Source organism: Sinohyriopsis cumingii, chromosome 1 (genome assembly GCF_028554795.1).
Source record: "Sinohyriopsis cumingii isolate HCF-2022 chromosome 1, ASM2855479v2, whole genome shotgun sequence".
In the NCBI taxonomy this organism is placed as follows: Eukaryota; Metazoa; Mollusca; class Bivalvia; order Unionida; family Unionidae; genus Sinohyriopsis; species Sinohyriopsis cumingii.
The window spans coordinates 84,268,664-84,283,922 of NC_142961.1; the positions used below are offsets into that span (position 1 = coordinate 84,268,664).

Consider the following 15,259-nt stretch of genomic DNA (forward strand, 5'->3'; position numbering starts at 1 on the left):
ATGCACTAAAATCATTAGGATATTTTGAAACATGACCTTTATGTTGTCATTAAAATCTCTTATTTACAAAATTATATATAAAAAAAAATGTAAACTGGAGAAATCCCAGAAACAACAATTTTCATTTCTATAAAAAAAAAACCACCCTGGTTCATCCATTTTTTCCAAATCAAGTATCAAGACGTACTAAATCCACATTCTCCTAAAGATATTCCTTTGCCTTTTGGCACTTCAAACGGTTTTTCTTCAGTTTTGGTGAAAGTCGCAGAAAGTCGCTCCACTTTCTTGCGTTCCCGTTTGGCTCCTTCTTCTAGAATAACAGGTTTGTCGTAGATACCAACTGAAAATCATCAAATAATGGAAATTAGCTTTAATGAATAATCATAAAACTTTTTATTTTGATAATGCAAGTTGAAAAAAAAATACTGCATTTGAATTAAAATCGGTCATGCAACTGGGCAAGATTACAGATATTTTTCAAACTCTCTTTAATCTCTCAGAAGTAAGACTTCTCCAGAAAATCCTGAGCAAGCAAGACAACAAATCTGCTTAATGAGATTGTGCTACATGTCTCAAAACAAAATCTCTCCATCAGCATTCTTGGTAAATTCCACCTATGCCATGGATTAAAGCTGTCAAAATTTCAGAAAGCTTCTATTGGGTAACCATAGATCTTAATGATCGATTACCCAGGCACCCAATCAAAGGGAAATTTTTCTATTTCCTAATATTAGTGGCAAAAGACATAATCTGAACATAAAAAAGAGATCTTTACATTTCATACCATAATTACAGAAAACTTAAAAATGTACATCTACTTTTGCTACTTGCCTGGCTCTGCCATTAAAATTCTTGTCACAAATCAGCTAAATCCATGCACATTATAGTTATTATGAGTGTAGAGACACAAAATAATTTATGCATAACAGTAACTTTACCTAGTCTATATGTCTAACTTTTGTTAAATCATGTCCATGAAGTCCAAAATGATGAATGATGTCAAATTCTTCTTTCAAAATGTGTACAATGTTATTGACTTTGCACTTACTACTCTGCACTGTGTGCACACAAGTTTTATGCATAAAAATGACCAATTCATTGATGGTTTTGATCATAGGTGAAGAAATTTGTAGATTTGCACATTGTCAAAAATCATTTATTGGCTAGTCAAACGAAATTTCCAACCTATTTAATGACAATAATGATATGCTAATTAGAAAATTTAACAACGCAAATATAAAATACTGCATTTATCTTCCAGAAAGCAACATGAAAAAGCACATGACTGAAAAGCTATATTTGAAGGAAAAAAATACAAGGGCAAAGAGAATATTTTAAAACTGAACTGGCATTGGAGCTTAAAATGCGCCACTGCATTATATTGTGCTGGAACAATCAGCGCATACCGCAGGCCATTTAAAAATATCTGTATTACGTATGCATGTGCATCATATATGGCATGAAGTACTTCATTTATATTTTGTCGAGATGTATCAAAATTATACTTGTAGAATCTTGGGAATTCTGCTCAAAATTTGCAAAACTGCATTGGCCCTATTGAAATGGCAAAATTAAAATGGTGGACCAAAAAACAAGACCTGAAATGATATGAAACCAGCATCACGTTGATGTGGGCCTATCTTGGAATATACAACGTTCATGACTTTTATGCAGATATTCAAATTTTCCATTCCCTGCATGATATCTGTATATTTTGAGATCCCAGGAATACCAGAAATCATGACAAGAGGAAGATCTGAAGGAAAAAAAAAGCGGAAATATTTCCATGCCAACGACAGAAGCGCCAACGCACCCAGAAGCCAACCAGGACATGACAAGATTTTCCATACAAGACCTTTCTACGACAGTCTTGCATAAATGCTTGGAAAATTATGACCCTTCTATAAACCAGTCAATTGACGAAAGCATCATTGCTTATAAAGGACAACTGTCATTTAAGCAACACCTGCTGACCAAACCCACAAAATTTGGCATTAACCTCTCAGAAAGAGCCCATCCTCAAACCAGCTACATCCATGAATTTCGAGTGTATGTTGGAAAGCTCGATGGACAAAGAGGGAGAGGGACAGAAAAAGGATTAGGATCTAGAGTGGTGAAAGACCAGAAAAATACTAAACAAATTATTTTTAAAGTATGAGAACAGTGTGTAAAACATTTATTATCATTTTGGAGAAGATTTTGTGTATGAATTGAAATATAATACAATCGTGGCATGGCTTCTGTAATTTAAAAATTTCACCAGGTTCTTGAAGTATTATGACTAAATAAACATTATCGGAAATGTTGCGTATTACAGATCCACGAGTAAAGCCAGTAAGTTGTCTTTGTGATTGTCTTAATTCTGTATACATTCATTGCTCAAACAATAGCCGACATGTTTCTTCTTTAACTGTATACACAATCAAGCAGCAGACAATGTGGTGGTAAATAAAAGATTCTCACAATTTAATAAACATAAAAAAAAAACAGAAGCCACCCACTTAGTTCTTGGGTTTTACATGTGTATGTTGTTTGCTTATGAACTAGTCAGTAATTTACAATTTTTTTGGTAAAAATATTGTCATTATGGAAATGTTCACAAACACAAGTCATTCTCTACCTAAGTGAAATTGTATGCCCTGGATCAACTAAAGAAGGGCAAACAAAAAACTCCGCTTGCCAGAGATCTAGGAATAAGCAAGTCCATTTTGCGAGGGTGGAAAACAGAAGAAGAAAAGCTCCATAGTCTACCCTACAGTCTAGAAGAGGAAACTGGTTTACAGCATAAAAGGGTTAAGTTAGCTAATGACGAAAGTCTAGATTCAGCCTTGTACTAATGGTTTGACCAGGATCGCTCAGATGGAGTTCCCATTTCTGGCCCAATTCTGAAAGCTCAAGAGGAGAAATTTGATTGGCGTATCAATGGAGATGATTCTATGTTTAAGGCGAGTAACGGCTGGCTGGCCAGATTCAAGAAAAGGCACGCTATCAGCCAAGTTCTTGTGTCTGGGGAAATCAGTTCAACTAACAGAGGCTGCCAATTCCTAACAAAATGAGCTTAAAAATTGCTGGAGAAAGGTTGCTACACAGCCATTCAAGTTTATAACTGCGACTGGTTTATGCTTTAAAATGTTTCCCAATCACACCCTCACAACCAAGAGTGATGTCACAAATAAGAAGGCTTTAAGAAGAGGAAGGACCTAGTCACTCTCTTGTTTTGCATCAACAAGTCTGGCAGCCACAAAGTCAGACCTCTGATGATTGGAAAAGCGAAGTTCCCCAGATGTTTTCGTCATTTTAATATGAAAGCCCTTCCCTTTGAATACATTAACAGCAAGAATGCATGGATGAATAGCTCCATATTTGAAGACTGGTTCCATAAAACGTTTGTTCCAGCCGTTCTGCTCATTTGCAAAAATGAAAAAGCTCTCCTGCTGGATAATTGCTCTGCCCACCCACCTCCAGCAGAAAATCCTGTCAATCATAATGGCAAGATTAAAGTCTCTTATCTCCAGAAGAACACTATGTCAGAAATCCTGCCAATGGACCAAGGCATCATATCGGTATTAAAGCAAAACTATTGTCACGAAATGATCAAACAGATAACAACAACTCCTTCGACACATCACTGGCATCACTCAACTTGAAAGAAGTCTGTCACCTCGGCGGGAAAGCCTGGGATGCTATCTCTGCATGCTGCACTGAATGATGCTGAATAAAGGGTCTTGGTCCAGAAAATGATAACATTTAAAATTATGGAGTCATGCAACCAGATTGACTTTGCATTTTGCGCAATGATTAGTATAGTAGTTTTCACATGTTTCTTTCAATATTTACAAAATCTGGTGTAAAAGTTATATGTGTGCTGAAAGCATGTGTTGATTGTTAATTAATCTTGCTGTAGCCATTCAAATGAATAGGCATACAAGTGTTAATTACTGGGAATTTAAAATGGATAAAGGTACACGTAAATGCACATGAGAAAATATTAGCAGGATGAAATTTGTACAGAGACCGCTCATAGACCCTGGAACGTAATGAACCATACATGTGCTTCATCATTTTTTAAAACCAAATTTTGGTGTCAAATTTTCCCACTAAATTCAGACACATAATGATCTGTGACAAAATTATTGAATAGTTTAAATATGACGTAATTTTTGCAATGGTATTACATGTATTATTCATTAACTGGAGGCCACAACAGTACAATATTAGATGGAAAGTAAACGGTGTTAATACTATGTTTATGCTATATATTAGACATTGAAGTCTGACACAATATCTGGGACAAAATTATTGAATACTGTAAATCTTTGTGCAATTTTTCAGTGGAATTATATGCATTATGAATGAACTGCATGCCACAATGGCACAATAGTAAACAGGGTTGATGCCCTATTTTTGATATACATTAGACATGAATATATGTATAAGTGACAATGCATTATTCTCTGAAAAAAGTAAAATATTGTAAAACCTAGCATTAACGCGACACCCTTATTAATGCAATCCAATTTTTGGGACTCCATCGCTTTATAGTGTGGTTCCACTGTAACGCTTTTTCCAGGGCACAATGTACCAATCAAATTTAAATGGACAACCATTCATGACGTGTTTGAAGAACCCAGAAGTGTAAACATTTGTCCACCCAAAAAACACGCTGCAAGAAGAACAGTTAAATAAAAATTATATTCTTTGCTGAGCACATTTTCAACTAATTTGTTTCAGTTCTTGCACATCAGTGTTCTCCACATTCGCAAATTTATATACATTTTGCAAGAGTCAAAAGTACTTTATGTATCAATTAATGCTTGTGCATGAAGTTTCTCTGTGGCTTTGCCAATACTTCTACATCAATTTCTGATTGGTGGTTTGGGTTTACCTGGACCAGAACAAGCAATAACCACCAGTGAGAATTCACTGTATCATATTTCACTATGTGACACACCAGAAGATTAGCTTTCAAATGAATCAGATTAAACAATTCATCACAGAAACTTTGCAAAAAAAGTAGTTCTTATATGATAAGTAAAATACTTAATTATACACGTGGAACACATTTGGAATCTATAGTAAAAGCTGATCATACTGCTGGGTTAAGGTAATTAGGATGGAATGGGGGGGGGGGGGCAGATTACGAACCATGTCACTGTGCTAATTTGTAGATGCCAGTGAGTATTCTCAATAGTCTTTTTTCGATTTACTAATAAAAATGCCGTTTCAGATTAAGTCTATATTTAAAGAATAATAAGGCAAACTAATAATAATAATTCATGACTGCTGAAGACCAAAATAACGTACATACGGTAAGTATTGTTTTGTATCGATTCTTTTGTATCAATATATTTATCATTAAAGCAAATATACTGATGAATCGTTTCACCCCTTCTGAACTGTAGATGGTTCATTTTTACATTGAGAAAAAGCATAAATAATATGCCAAAAGAATCTTTTAAAATTGTCTGAGAGATTTCTTTTTAGTTTTTCCCAATTTTAATAATTATATCTCAGCTGTTAGTACCATTTTTATAAGTCTTCAGGATGTTCTAACCACTAGGCCACCCGAAAGGTCACCATATATGCCAACCATTATGCTTTTGGTGTAACATTATCATAGAAAAAACGGCTTCTATGTAACTTCGACATAAAAGTACACTCGTCCAAAGACTTGCATGCACTTTCCTAACAGTACAGTGCAACCCCGCTATAACCCGAATTTGGATATAACACAGTCATGGCATGGCTCCCGAAATTTAGTAAATTCAGTAACAGATGCACAAATATTGCTTGTTCAAAATACATGAAAATGTGTATAAATTCATTCTGGAGAGTGGACAATCCCAGTTACTTTAAATAACACATTACAACTAGATCTTGATTAGCAACGGTATGATCTAACATAATGGTCATTTATTTCAATGCCTGTGCTATATATCATGGGACTTTCCCTGTTGATGGTGCAATGAAAATCAGCATAAAATGACTGATATTTTTGTTATGGTCCGAACACACTTCTAGGCAAATCAGGTAGAGGGTCTACTAGTACTTCCACGAGTAACGGATGGAGGCATTGAAAGGTGATGACATCAGGTGAAGGGTAATGCCAAACCAGGCATTATAAGTCTTCACAATTTTGACTTTACAGTACTTCCTATTTGTGAAATTGAGAGCACATTAAACAAGCACACAAATCACTAACATTACTTCCATCCCATTTCAAATTTTAATGGTATAACCAAAGATGTACTAAAGAACTGGATAACAACTTTGACTGGACAAGTGAAAATTTAGGTTTGCAAAGAAATTTTCAAACAGTCAACAGATAAGTTTACCTTTTTGTTCCTCATCCTCCTCCTCCTCACTACCACTTTCCTCATCATCACTTTTCTCTTTCTTTCCTGCTTTCTTGGAAGCTTTCTTTGCTGTAGTGGAAGGTTTCTTGCTTACAGAAGTTTCCTGCTTCACATCTTTCTTCTTGTATTCTTTCTTTTCTTCCTTCTTTTCATCTTCTTCTTTTTCTTCATTTGACTTATCCCCCTCATCTTCCTTCTCTGCATCTGAAGCTTTATTTACATCCATCTCTTCCTCCTCCTCCTCCTGTAAGAAATAATCTTAGCACTTATTATTTCCAGTAAACAGTTACCAGTGAACAAGTCGACTAATCAGTGATGAACAAGTGGAGCTTCCTTAACACACTACAAAATCACACAATGTCCACGCCATATTAATCCTACAAGCCAATAAACTTAAAAAATAAAACAGGTGTGTACAACTTTCCCCCGGGCATGGGCAGGATAGTGACTTTTAAAAGTACGGTGAGCTACGCCATATGCTGGATAAAACCAGGTTACAGGTCGAAGGTTGCACATGCCTGATATAATGGATATAATATAAGTTATGCTGAGTGAAATAACAAGTAGATGTGACACAAGAAAATACAATGCTGAAATGTGAGCAAGACCCCTGTGACAGGGCTGTTGAATTAGTAGGGAGACATTGAAAGTAACAAATGTCATGTCTGTCTCAAAGGGCATCAGAGCAAGCTAATAAAAAGGTAAAAGTATTGACCAGGCCAAAAAGAAAAAAGTTTCCTATTGCAGTGGTTTTAAAGTTAGATAAGTAGGGATTTTTTAAATACTATAATGATAAGTATATGTAATTACTAAGCACTTCAAGTACTTGGATAAACTGGTTCAATTAGATGCACAAATCGTTTGCAGTCCTTTTTTGATTTTCTCTTATTTTTCTTTAAACATTCTATAATAATGGGCTAAACCAGCTAGAATTAATGAATTGGATAATAAAAATTTTTTTAAACTCTGGGGTAAAAAAAAAAAGGTGAAAGGGTCTTCAACAAAATATAGCAATGGTTGGCTGACTGGAAATGCACATATAGATATTTTGCCTCAGTGATAACAGATTCTAATATATGAGGCAAAAAAGGTGTTTCATATTGCATTGGTTTTAAAATTAGGGCTGGTAAATGTGTGTGTGTGTGTCTCTTTCTCCCTCCCTCCCGTTCTCTATCTATATAATGCAGGAAGTGCTCGAAACACTGGGCAAAACTGGCTCAGTTAGTTGCACAATGTTGGGAATTTTGTTTTCACATATTTTTTCTCACCATGGACAGAAAGAGTGCTAGGGTCAGCAGTTAAAAACGGATGGTCAGCCAACCAGAAACATTGGGGGAGGGGGGAAGTGTACCAGGGATTGTGCTACCAGACAAAGTGGCCACAAAGCCACCTAAAAAAAATGTAAACTTTGCTGCCTTCTGTTAGGAAAGCAAAAACGACTTTTTCAGACCTATCCATAATCTGCTGTTTAAAGTAACTGGGTCAGATTCTCCACTCTCCAAAATGGAGGCAGCTGATTTCGTTCAATACTTTCTTGAGTTTATACAATTAAAATCACAACTATGAAAGCTTCAACAACTTAGGTAAAGGCTCTGATATTGATGTAGGCAACATTTAGTTTATATAAATTATCAAATTCTGATGATTAGTGATAAAGCTGTAAACAAAGAACATCGTGTATAAGATATGACACTACAGTAGGTCAATGGCTTGACAGTGAACAAGTTCTTACAAGATTTTAAAACAGATAAAAATGATCTAATCTTATAATTAATTTTTTTAAATACATAATTGATGTGTATAAAATAATACAGTGCACAAATACTTCATGTTCGTTTTTATAGCACACTGTAGTGTGACTTTGGTATATGAATATCAACTGCCTATAAAGCCATACACTCTATTAGGTAAAGGGTTAACAATATTTTGAATAGCATTGAAAAAAAAGAATTTTTATTATGCACCCCCACCCTTGTAGAATAAGTTATCAAACTGTTCATATTATATGAGGGTAGAGGGTATTTATTCTATGTTATTATGATATTTTCTTACTACAATGATAATTTAAATGCTTGTGCTCCAACCTGGTTTGTATGGTCAGGCTTAGGGCCAAAAAATAGATTTTCAGTGGGCTGACTGTCCCTGTCTGTTTCTCATTAATGATGCTATCACCCACCCACCCTCAATGGTCAAACAGGGAAACAAAAAAAAAAAAAAAGAAAATCACATAAAATATACAGTCAAGCCAACTTATCTTGACCTCAGTTATCTTTAGAACCCATTTATGTTGATTGTTTTGGTTTGGTCCTGAAAAAAGGCTTCTTTGTTATTGTAATTTTTTTGTCATTTATCTTGACCTCTGCTGATAACCCTTTTCATGTCAGCCATAGGTTTTGGTCTGAAGCAACATAAGAACCCACCGTGTGCATAATTATAGTCTGTACTCTGACTATACCTTCCTATTTGTTTGTACCCCCTGCCGATTAATAATGAAAAATATAAATTTGATCAGACATGCACAGAACTTGCTCAATTCATTCACTGATTTATAATTTCTAACCTGACTGTGACCCGTGAGGCCCTAACAAGGCCATTGTCTGCGTGTTTTGTGCTTAACAGAAGTTTTAAATATAAACAACAGCGATGCGAGATCCATTTCCAGTTCCTGGACAAGTTCATTTTCAATGTGTATGCACGCAAAAGGAAACTACTATGTCGTCTGTTTCCAATATTTACAATGCTGAATCAAGCAAAGAAAAAGAATGACAATTACAAATTTGCCTTTCACAAGCAGTCCAATTTCTATGTATATGTGTGCAAAGGATGTAGCTCTAAATTCTCAACATTATAATGATTTACAGAATTATCTAGCAGTTACCGAATAGGATGAACTACGATACCATGTTGTCTGAGGAAATCAACTTGCTCATAGTATACGCAACATGGAGCAATGTTAGTATGGAAAGTCCATTAAGCATGAAATACAAGAGAATGCCAGTATTGGGGCCACTCAGGTCACATGTTGTAAATCAACGAATGAATTGACTAAGTTCTATGCACTTTTTATCACATTAATTACTGTTATTGAGATCAGTAGTGGGGTACAAACAAACAGGGAGATAAAGTCCAGACTATAGAAATTTTTTCTGAGGCAATGCCAATGGAGACCACAATCCCATTCTAATCTGCCATTCAAGACTGAAGCAATCAATTCCATGAGTGTTGCATTTTCCATATGAATTACTCTATTCTGGAATTCCTGTTTTAAAATAGTATAAGTTTTACTTATGCTTAACTAATAGAAAAAATAAAAACTTGAAGAAAGGTGTTCACTTCCCTATGAGTAGCCTCTTTCCCTAGGTAGCCTCATTAAAGAAATTTATGTTTATTGTCTGGGGCACTAAGGCCGCCCAAAATCTAGGCCAATTAAAGTACATATGGCATGTAAAAGTATATTTTGCCAAGACTTCACGGTTGCTGATCCTGTTCAGCAGGTGGTTGCTCATAACAGCATTTATATAATAAAATTGGTCCATGCATTATGATTGTAGTCAGAAATGACAGGTGGTCTCTCATAGCAGAGGTCGCTCATAACAGTTTTTATTGTAATATATTAATTATTAATCTTAAAACTATGACCTTTTTGTCAACAAAGTTCCAGTAAACCTAAGAGAAAGAGACAGGAATAATGGTCAAGGATATCTTTAAAATTATGATACCAGTTTTTCTTTTATGAACAGTCTATCCCCTAGGGGTGCAAGGCTGAGAGTCAAAAATCACCTTGGTGTCAAAACTGGGGGTCAAATTAAAAATTTCGTGGTGTCTGAAACGCAAATTAGGGTAAAGGGAAACACTGTTATGAACTCGGATATCTTGGGACTCGGTTATCTCGAATTTTTTTAACACCCAGATGTAATCAAGATAACCAGGTTTGACAGTATATATTGTTAAAAAAGGACAGCTGACAAAACAATTTCAGTTTGCACGGTCAAATATTTTGTGGTAGAGATCATGGACAGAGGATGACCCTTAATGAAAGCAAGAAATGTTCCAAGATGTTTCATTCTCAGTGTATTAAAATGAAACCTGTGCCTAATGGAACAAGACTTGGGGTTGAATGTCTGGACAAAATATTCCTGAATTGCTTTTAGAAATATGAAATTATATGTAACGATTGGCTTTTTAACTTGAACAATAAGTCTTGGCCCTGATCATGGGTACCTCTGCTACTGACTTTAGAGTGAAAAATTATGACAAAGGTTAATCTCAGAGCAGCCAGATGTAGATATATAAATGCAGTAATAATCAAAATACCTCCAGGATGCAGATTCAGCTATCATAAGTTTTGCATCCATTGATGAGAGCAAAATAATTAGAATATTTGGGCTAATTTTTAGTGCCATTTGCTACATGATCACCTTCCTTGAAGCAGCTGTAATTTTATCAAAGTTAAGCACAACAAAATACATCATTATGAACCTATTAGGCCAGAAAAACATACCGTTAAAATTTTGCCAACTTTAAGACACGGATATGTTAGTCACGCATACAACTCGTGTCCACCCAACCATATCGTATTTACTGGCTTGTATAGTTACAACAAAGACATCCAGAAGAATAGACACAAACAATAAAACATGGTAAAACCTTTTTATTACATAGATACAGCCCATAATAAAGGTTCATAATTTGAAACTAAGAGTTATAAGTTCAAGGTACTGAATTTGGTCTCCGCAACATTATATGCAGAATCCATCGGCCCACATGGTGACCTTTTATTGTGGCGCTCAAATAGTTCCCTACACATCACAACTGCAGCACATGAAACTTACATCATTAAAACATGCGCTGATATTGCCATTTGACTACAAGCACTTGCACCTTGTTCATGTGTGGAGTTCCAAAGTTATTATCTGCAAGACCAAATGTTATTAAGATCACAGGAGCACCAATTTTGTTCAGGTAGCAGAAGTTTTGATTGAGTCAAAGGTAACAGTAAAATAAAACCATTGTTTGTAGTAATTTTAATGTTAGAATTGGTGTTTCTGAATAAGGGACGTTCTTTCATTTATGAAGGCTTGGTTGAATCTTTAAAAATGATGCTTACATGGTCGCCATAATTTCTGACTAAAAGACCATTATAAGTGTTTTTCATTAAAAGAGCTGCATTTAACTTAGGATTTAGTAATGGCTTTTGTACTTGTACTTACTGCAATAAAAGCTGTCCACATGCAGCTACTACTATACTTCTTTTGACTACATCTTCTGGACTACTGTTTTTGCTAACACAAAACTTATCTGTTATCTCATGTTACTGTATATGCAGAACCCCTTGACAAATACATATTTTCTCTCCATCCATTTATTTTACTTCTATTTACATTTTTATAAACGACATTACAGATTCTCTAACATTACATGTAATGTTTTATTTTAATTTATTTGGATATTTATTGATTATATGCCATCTTGATTGGGATTTGGTGTCCAAGTTATATGCATAACAAATGTAGTTTTTAAACAAAATAAGGTCAATACAGGACTCATGGTACTAATTCAGCTCCCATAGTAAACCTGTGCAAACACCATATTAAAAATGATCAAGCCTATATTTATCACTATAGATCAATCCTGGATGACATTCTATGAAGAGAAAAGGATACAAAGCTGAGGCATTTGCTAGACCTATATGTGTGGAACACCACAATATAGATCAACTGGGCTGAAGTGTATTTTCCATTTGCAGAAACAATTTGTGTCCTGCTGACCAAGTAGGACTTGAACCACAGTAAGGCTGTATCATGAATGCCAAATACATGCTATCCAAAGCAGAGAGAATGTCATTAACTACTTTTAGAAGAGTAGTTTCAATACTGTGGCAAGGGCAATATGCAGATTGTACATTGCTAAAAAAGACTGTTTGAATTCAGATGAGATACAAGCTGGGATAGAACAACCTTTTCTAAGATTTTTGATATGAATGGGAGATTAGAAACTGGGCGGTAGTTCTTTAAATCATTATGGTCTAGTGTTGGTTTCTTCAGAAGAGGCTTTACTATGGCAGCTTTAAAACATGATGAGAATTCTCCTGATGAGAGAGAGGTATTAATAACATCACTTAGTGAAGGCAATACTGGATCTAAGCACTCAAGCAGCAGTGATGTTGGATTTGGATTAAGTTCACATGACTTTGGTGCACTCTTCATCAGGATTGTACATAAGAAATCCATAGAGACAGGTTCAAATGCTGATTATGGTTGCAGCTCAAATTCTGTATCCCAACAGTATGGTGATGACGAGTTAATTGAAATTGTGGTGTCAAGCTTATCTCTAATGGTTTGTACTTTGTCACAGAAGAAATTTGCAAACATGTCCGGAAGGTCGACTGGAGAGAAGGTAGTTGGAAATGGTGTAGATATGTTCCTTGACATTAGCTTATTAGTAATCTCGAAGAGCTCTTTGCAGTTGGAACTTTCCATGATCTTAGTAGTGTAGTGGGCTGATTTCACTGCATGGACTATATTTGTGACATTCTTCGTAGCTTATGAATAGTGAGTCTGATACAAAGCCAAAGCCTCTCAGCTTTACAGCGGTCTCTTTTAGCAGTGCGAAGCTGGTCCCTAACATTGCTATAAGATGGAGAATACTTTTGAATTGATGCTCTGCACTTGGTAGCTGGTGCATGTTTGTCGAGCAATGAACGCAGACAGTTATCAAGTTGTTCTGCTGTAGGAGGTAAGCAAGTTGTTAGGTTTGCTTGGATGTCATGCATTAGTTTGGTTCTATTTATCATACAAAGGTTTCTCTTAGTAGCAGATAAAGGTAGAGGGTTAGAGACTGAAACGGCAGATAGCATATAATGCAGAGTTGATCTGATGCAAGTTTGTGAGATACCAAGGAGGACCGTAGAATATTATACTATTGGTGCTTAACCCTTTACCTCATGCAAGCTCCTTCTGACGCCTCTACTCCATTCGCGTGAAAGTACCTTCTGATGCCTGCTGTAAACATCTGCCATTTTAAGCAGGTTTTCATAGCGCCACTTTCGGGGAAAACCACCTATTAGATACTACATTCGCTTCTGCGAATAACAATTACTTCAGATCACATGGTCACTGTTTATGCTCTGGTCGAAATCTGCTATTTAAAGTAACTGGGTCGTAATCTCCACTCTCCAAAATGGAGGTCGCAGATGTCATTCATTACTTACAAAGTTTTCACAAATAGAATCACAACTATGAAAGCTTCAATAACTTAGGTAAAGGCGCTGATATTGATGCAGGCAGCAATTAGCTTTTATAAATTATCAAATTCAGATGACTTAGTGATGTAGACGCAAAGAACTTGTAAATTTCAAGTATGAGACATGGCAGCTACGGTTGGTCACGTGGCTTCAATGACTTGACGGTGAACGTCATCTCTCAAAATTTTAAAGCACATACAAAATTCTTCCGTGAAAAATAATTACACAGCTATAACGATCGGACTTTACTCTTAAATTTTTCCATACATAATAGATGTGTACCAAAAATGTAAAATGGTTAAAATTGCTGTTAAACGTAACATACACTTCACTGCTTAACAGTTAACAGGTGATCTATTTATAATGCACTGTACTGGGTAACTTTGCTATATGAGGTAAAGATTTAAGTTATGTAAATGTAAATGTCAGTGTTCACATCGTAATTAAGTCGCAATATTTTCTCAATTTTTGCAGTAAATATATTATACTTCTCTCTGTTCATAACAAATCTGTAAAATAAACATCCATGCACATCAGCTATATACAAATAATCCCATACATTCACTTGTCTTTTTCTCCAATGGACACAAGCAGTTGATATGCCAGTTGAGCTCTTTTTGCGGCTTTGGCAAAGATTTCTTTAGCTTCCGTTATGTCACCACTGACTTTTTTGCCTCAATGTGCAATCATTTCTTTCTTTCCCAATGACAGCCTTTCTCCTTTTGAGATGGTACTTGTATTGGCGACATGCAGTGCACATATTCTGACAGAAGGCTAAATCTGTTCTCTCATGCAAGAAATCTTTCTTCTTATAGTAATTAACTCTTTACCTTCTGCAAGTACTTGCTGCCCTGGCTACTAATCCTGATAAGCAGCCTGCCTTCTAGCAGCTGTTTGTAGGCTGAACCCCAGAGCATCATAACAGCTGTCTGAGTGAGAACTTCTTGAGTTATTTACATGCTGTCTACATTTTCTGTATCAATTTTGTCCCACGCAAACTACGTAATTTAATGAAAAATAAAATGTTAAACACTTACCAATGTTTTGTGCCACTCATTTCCACCAACAAGTACATATAATCCAGAGGAATCAATGTTTATATTCACATATTTATAATAACAAAATATACCTCAATATATCTGTGTTTATAATGTATATTAGATTACTTTTCTCACCACTATTTTGCACACCAATGTGTCCACTATTTTACTGCAGATATGGTAATTTTTTATGATACTGCCTGAAGAAATCTATCTCCCTTGTATTTTCTTCTAAAATAAATGCTGGCCCTGAAACTGTTGTAAAGTCGTCCACATTACCAGTCTCACGCGCTCCGACCAGATTTGATTGTCTCGCGTTTCATCCTCGGATTCAGAGAAATCTGAAATATCAGGTGTCGAAACGGGACTTATACTAATGTCCAATCCTTAATCTTGAATCTTGTTAAAATCAGTATCATCACTTTCAAATCCTTGTAAACTTACATCAGAATCGTCGCCGGAATACATGAATGTTGACATTTTGTTTTACTGTCACCATTGACCTCGTTTTCAATAGAATTTCCCGCTTATGTGCTGAAAAACTACTAATAGAATATGCTCATCATTTTATGTAAGGACTATTTTCATTGGCTAAATATTATAAAAGAACGGATGTTTGT

General features: G+C 35.5%; 1 protein-coding gene across 1 annotated transcript in view; it reads right to left on the minus strand.

Moving 5' to 3' along the window:
* Positions 1-15,259, minus strand: part of LOC149807258 (protein DEK-like) — a 46,177-nt gene that overhangs the window by 27,827 nt on the left and 3,091 nt on the right. Inside the window, exons 2-3 of the mRNA XM_089964123.1 lie at positions 6,336-6,600; positions 188-340 (exon numbers count right to left, since the gene is read on the minus strand). Of these exons, the coding sequence (XP_089820249.1) occupies positions 188-340; positions 6,336-6,600 (418 nt within the window). The remainder of the gene's footprint in view (positions 1-187; positions 341-6,335; positions 6,601-15,259) is intronic.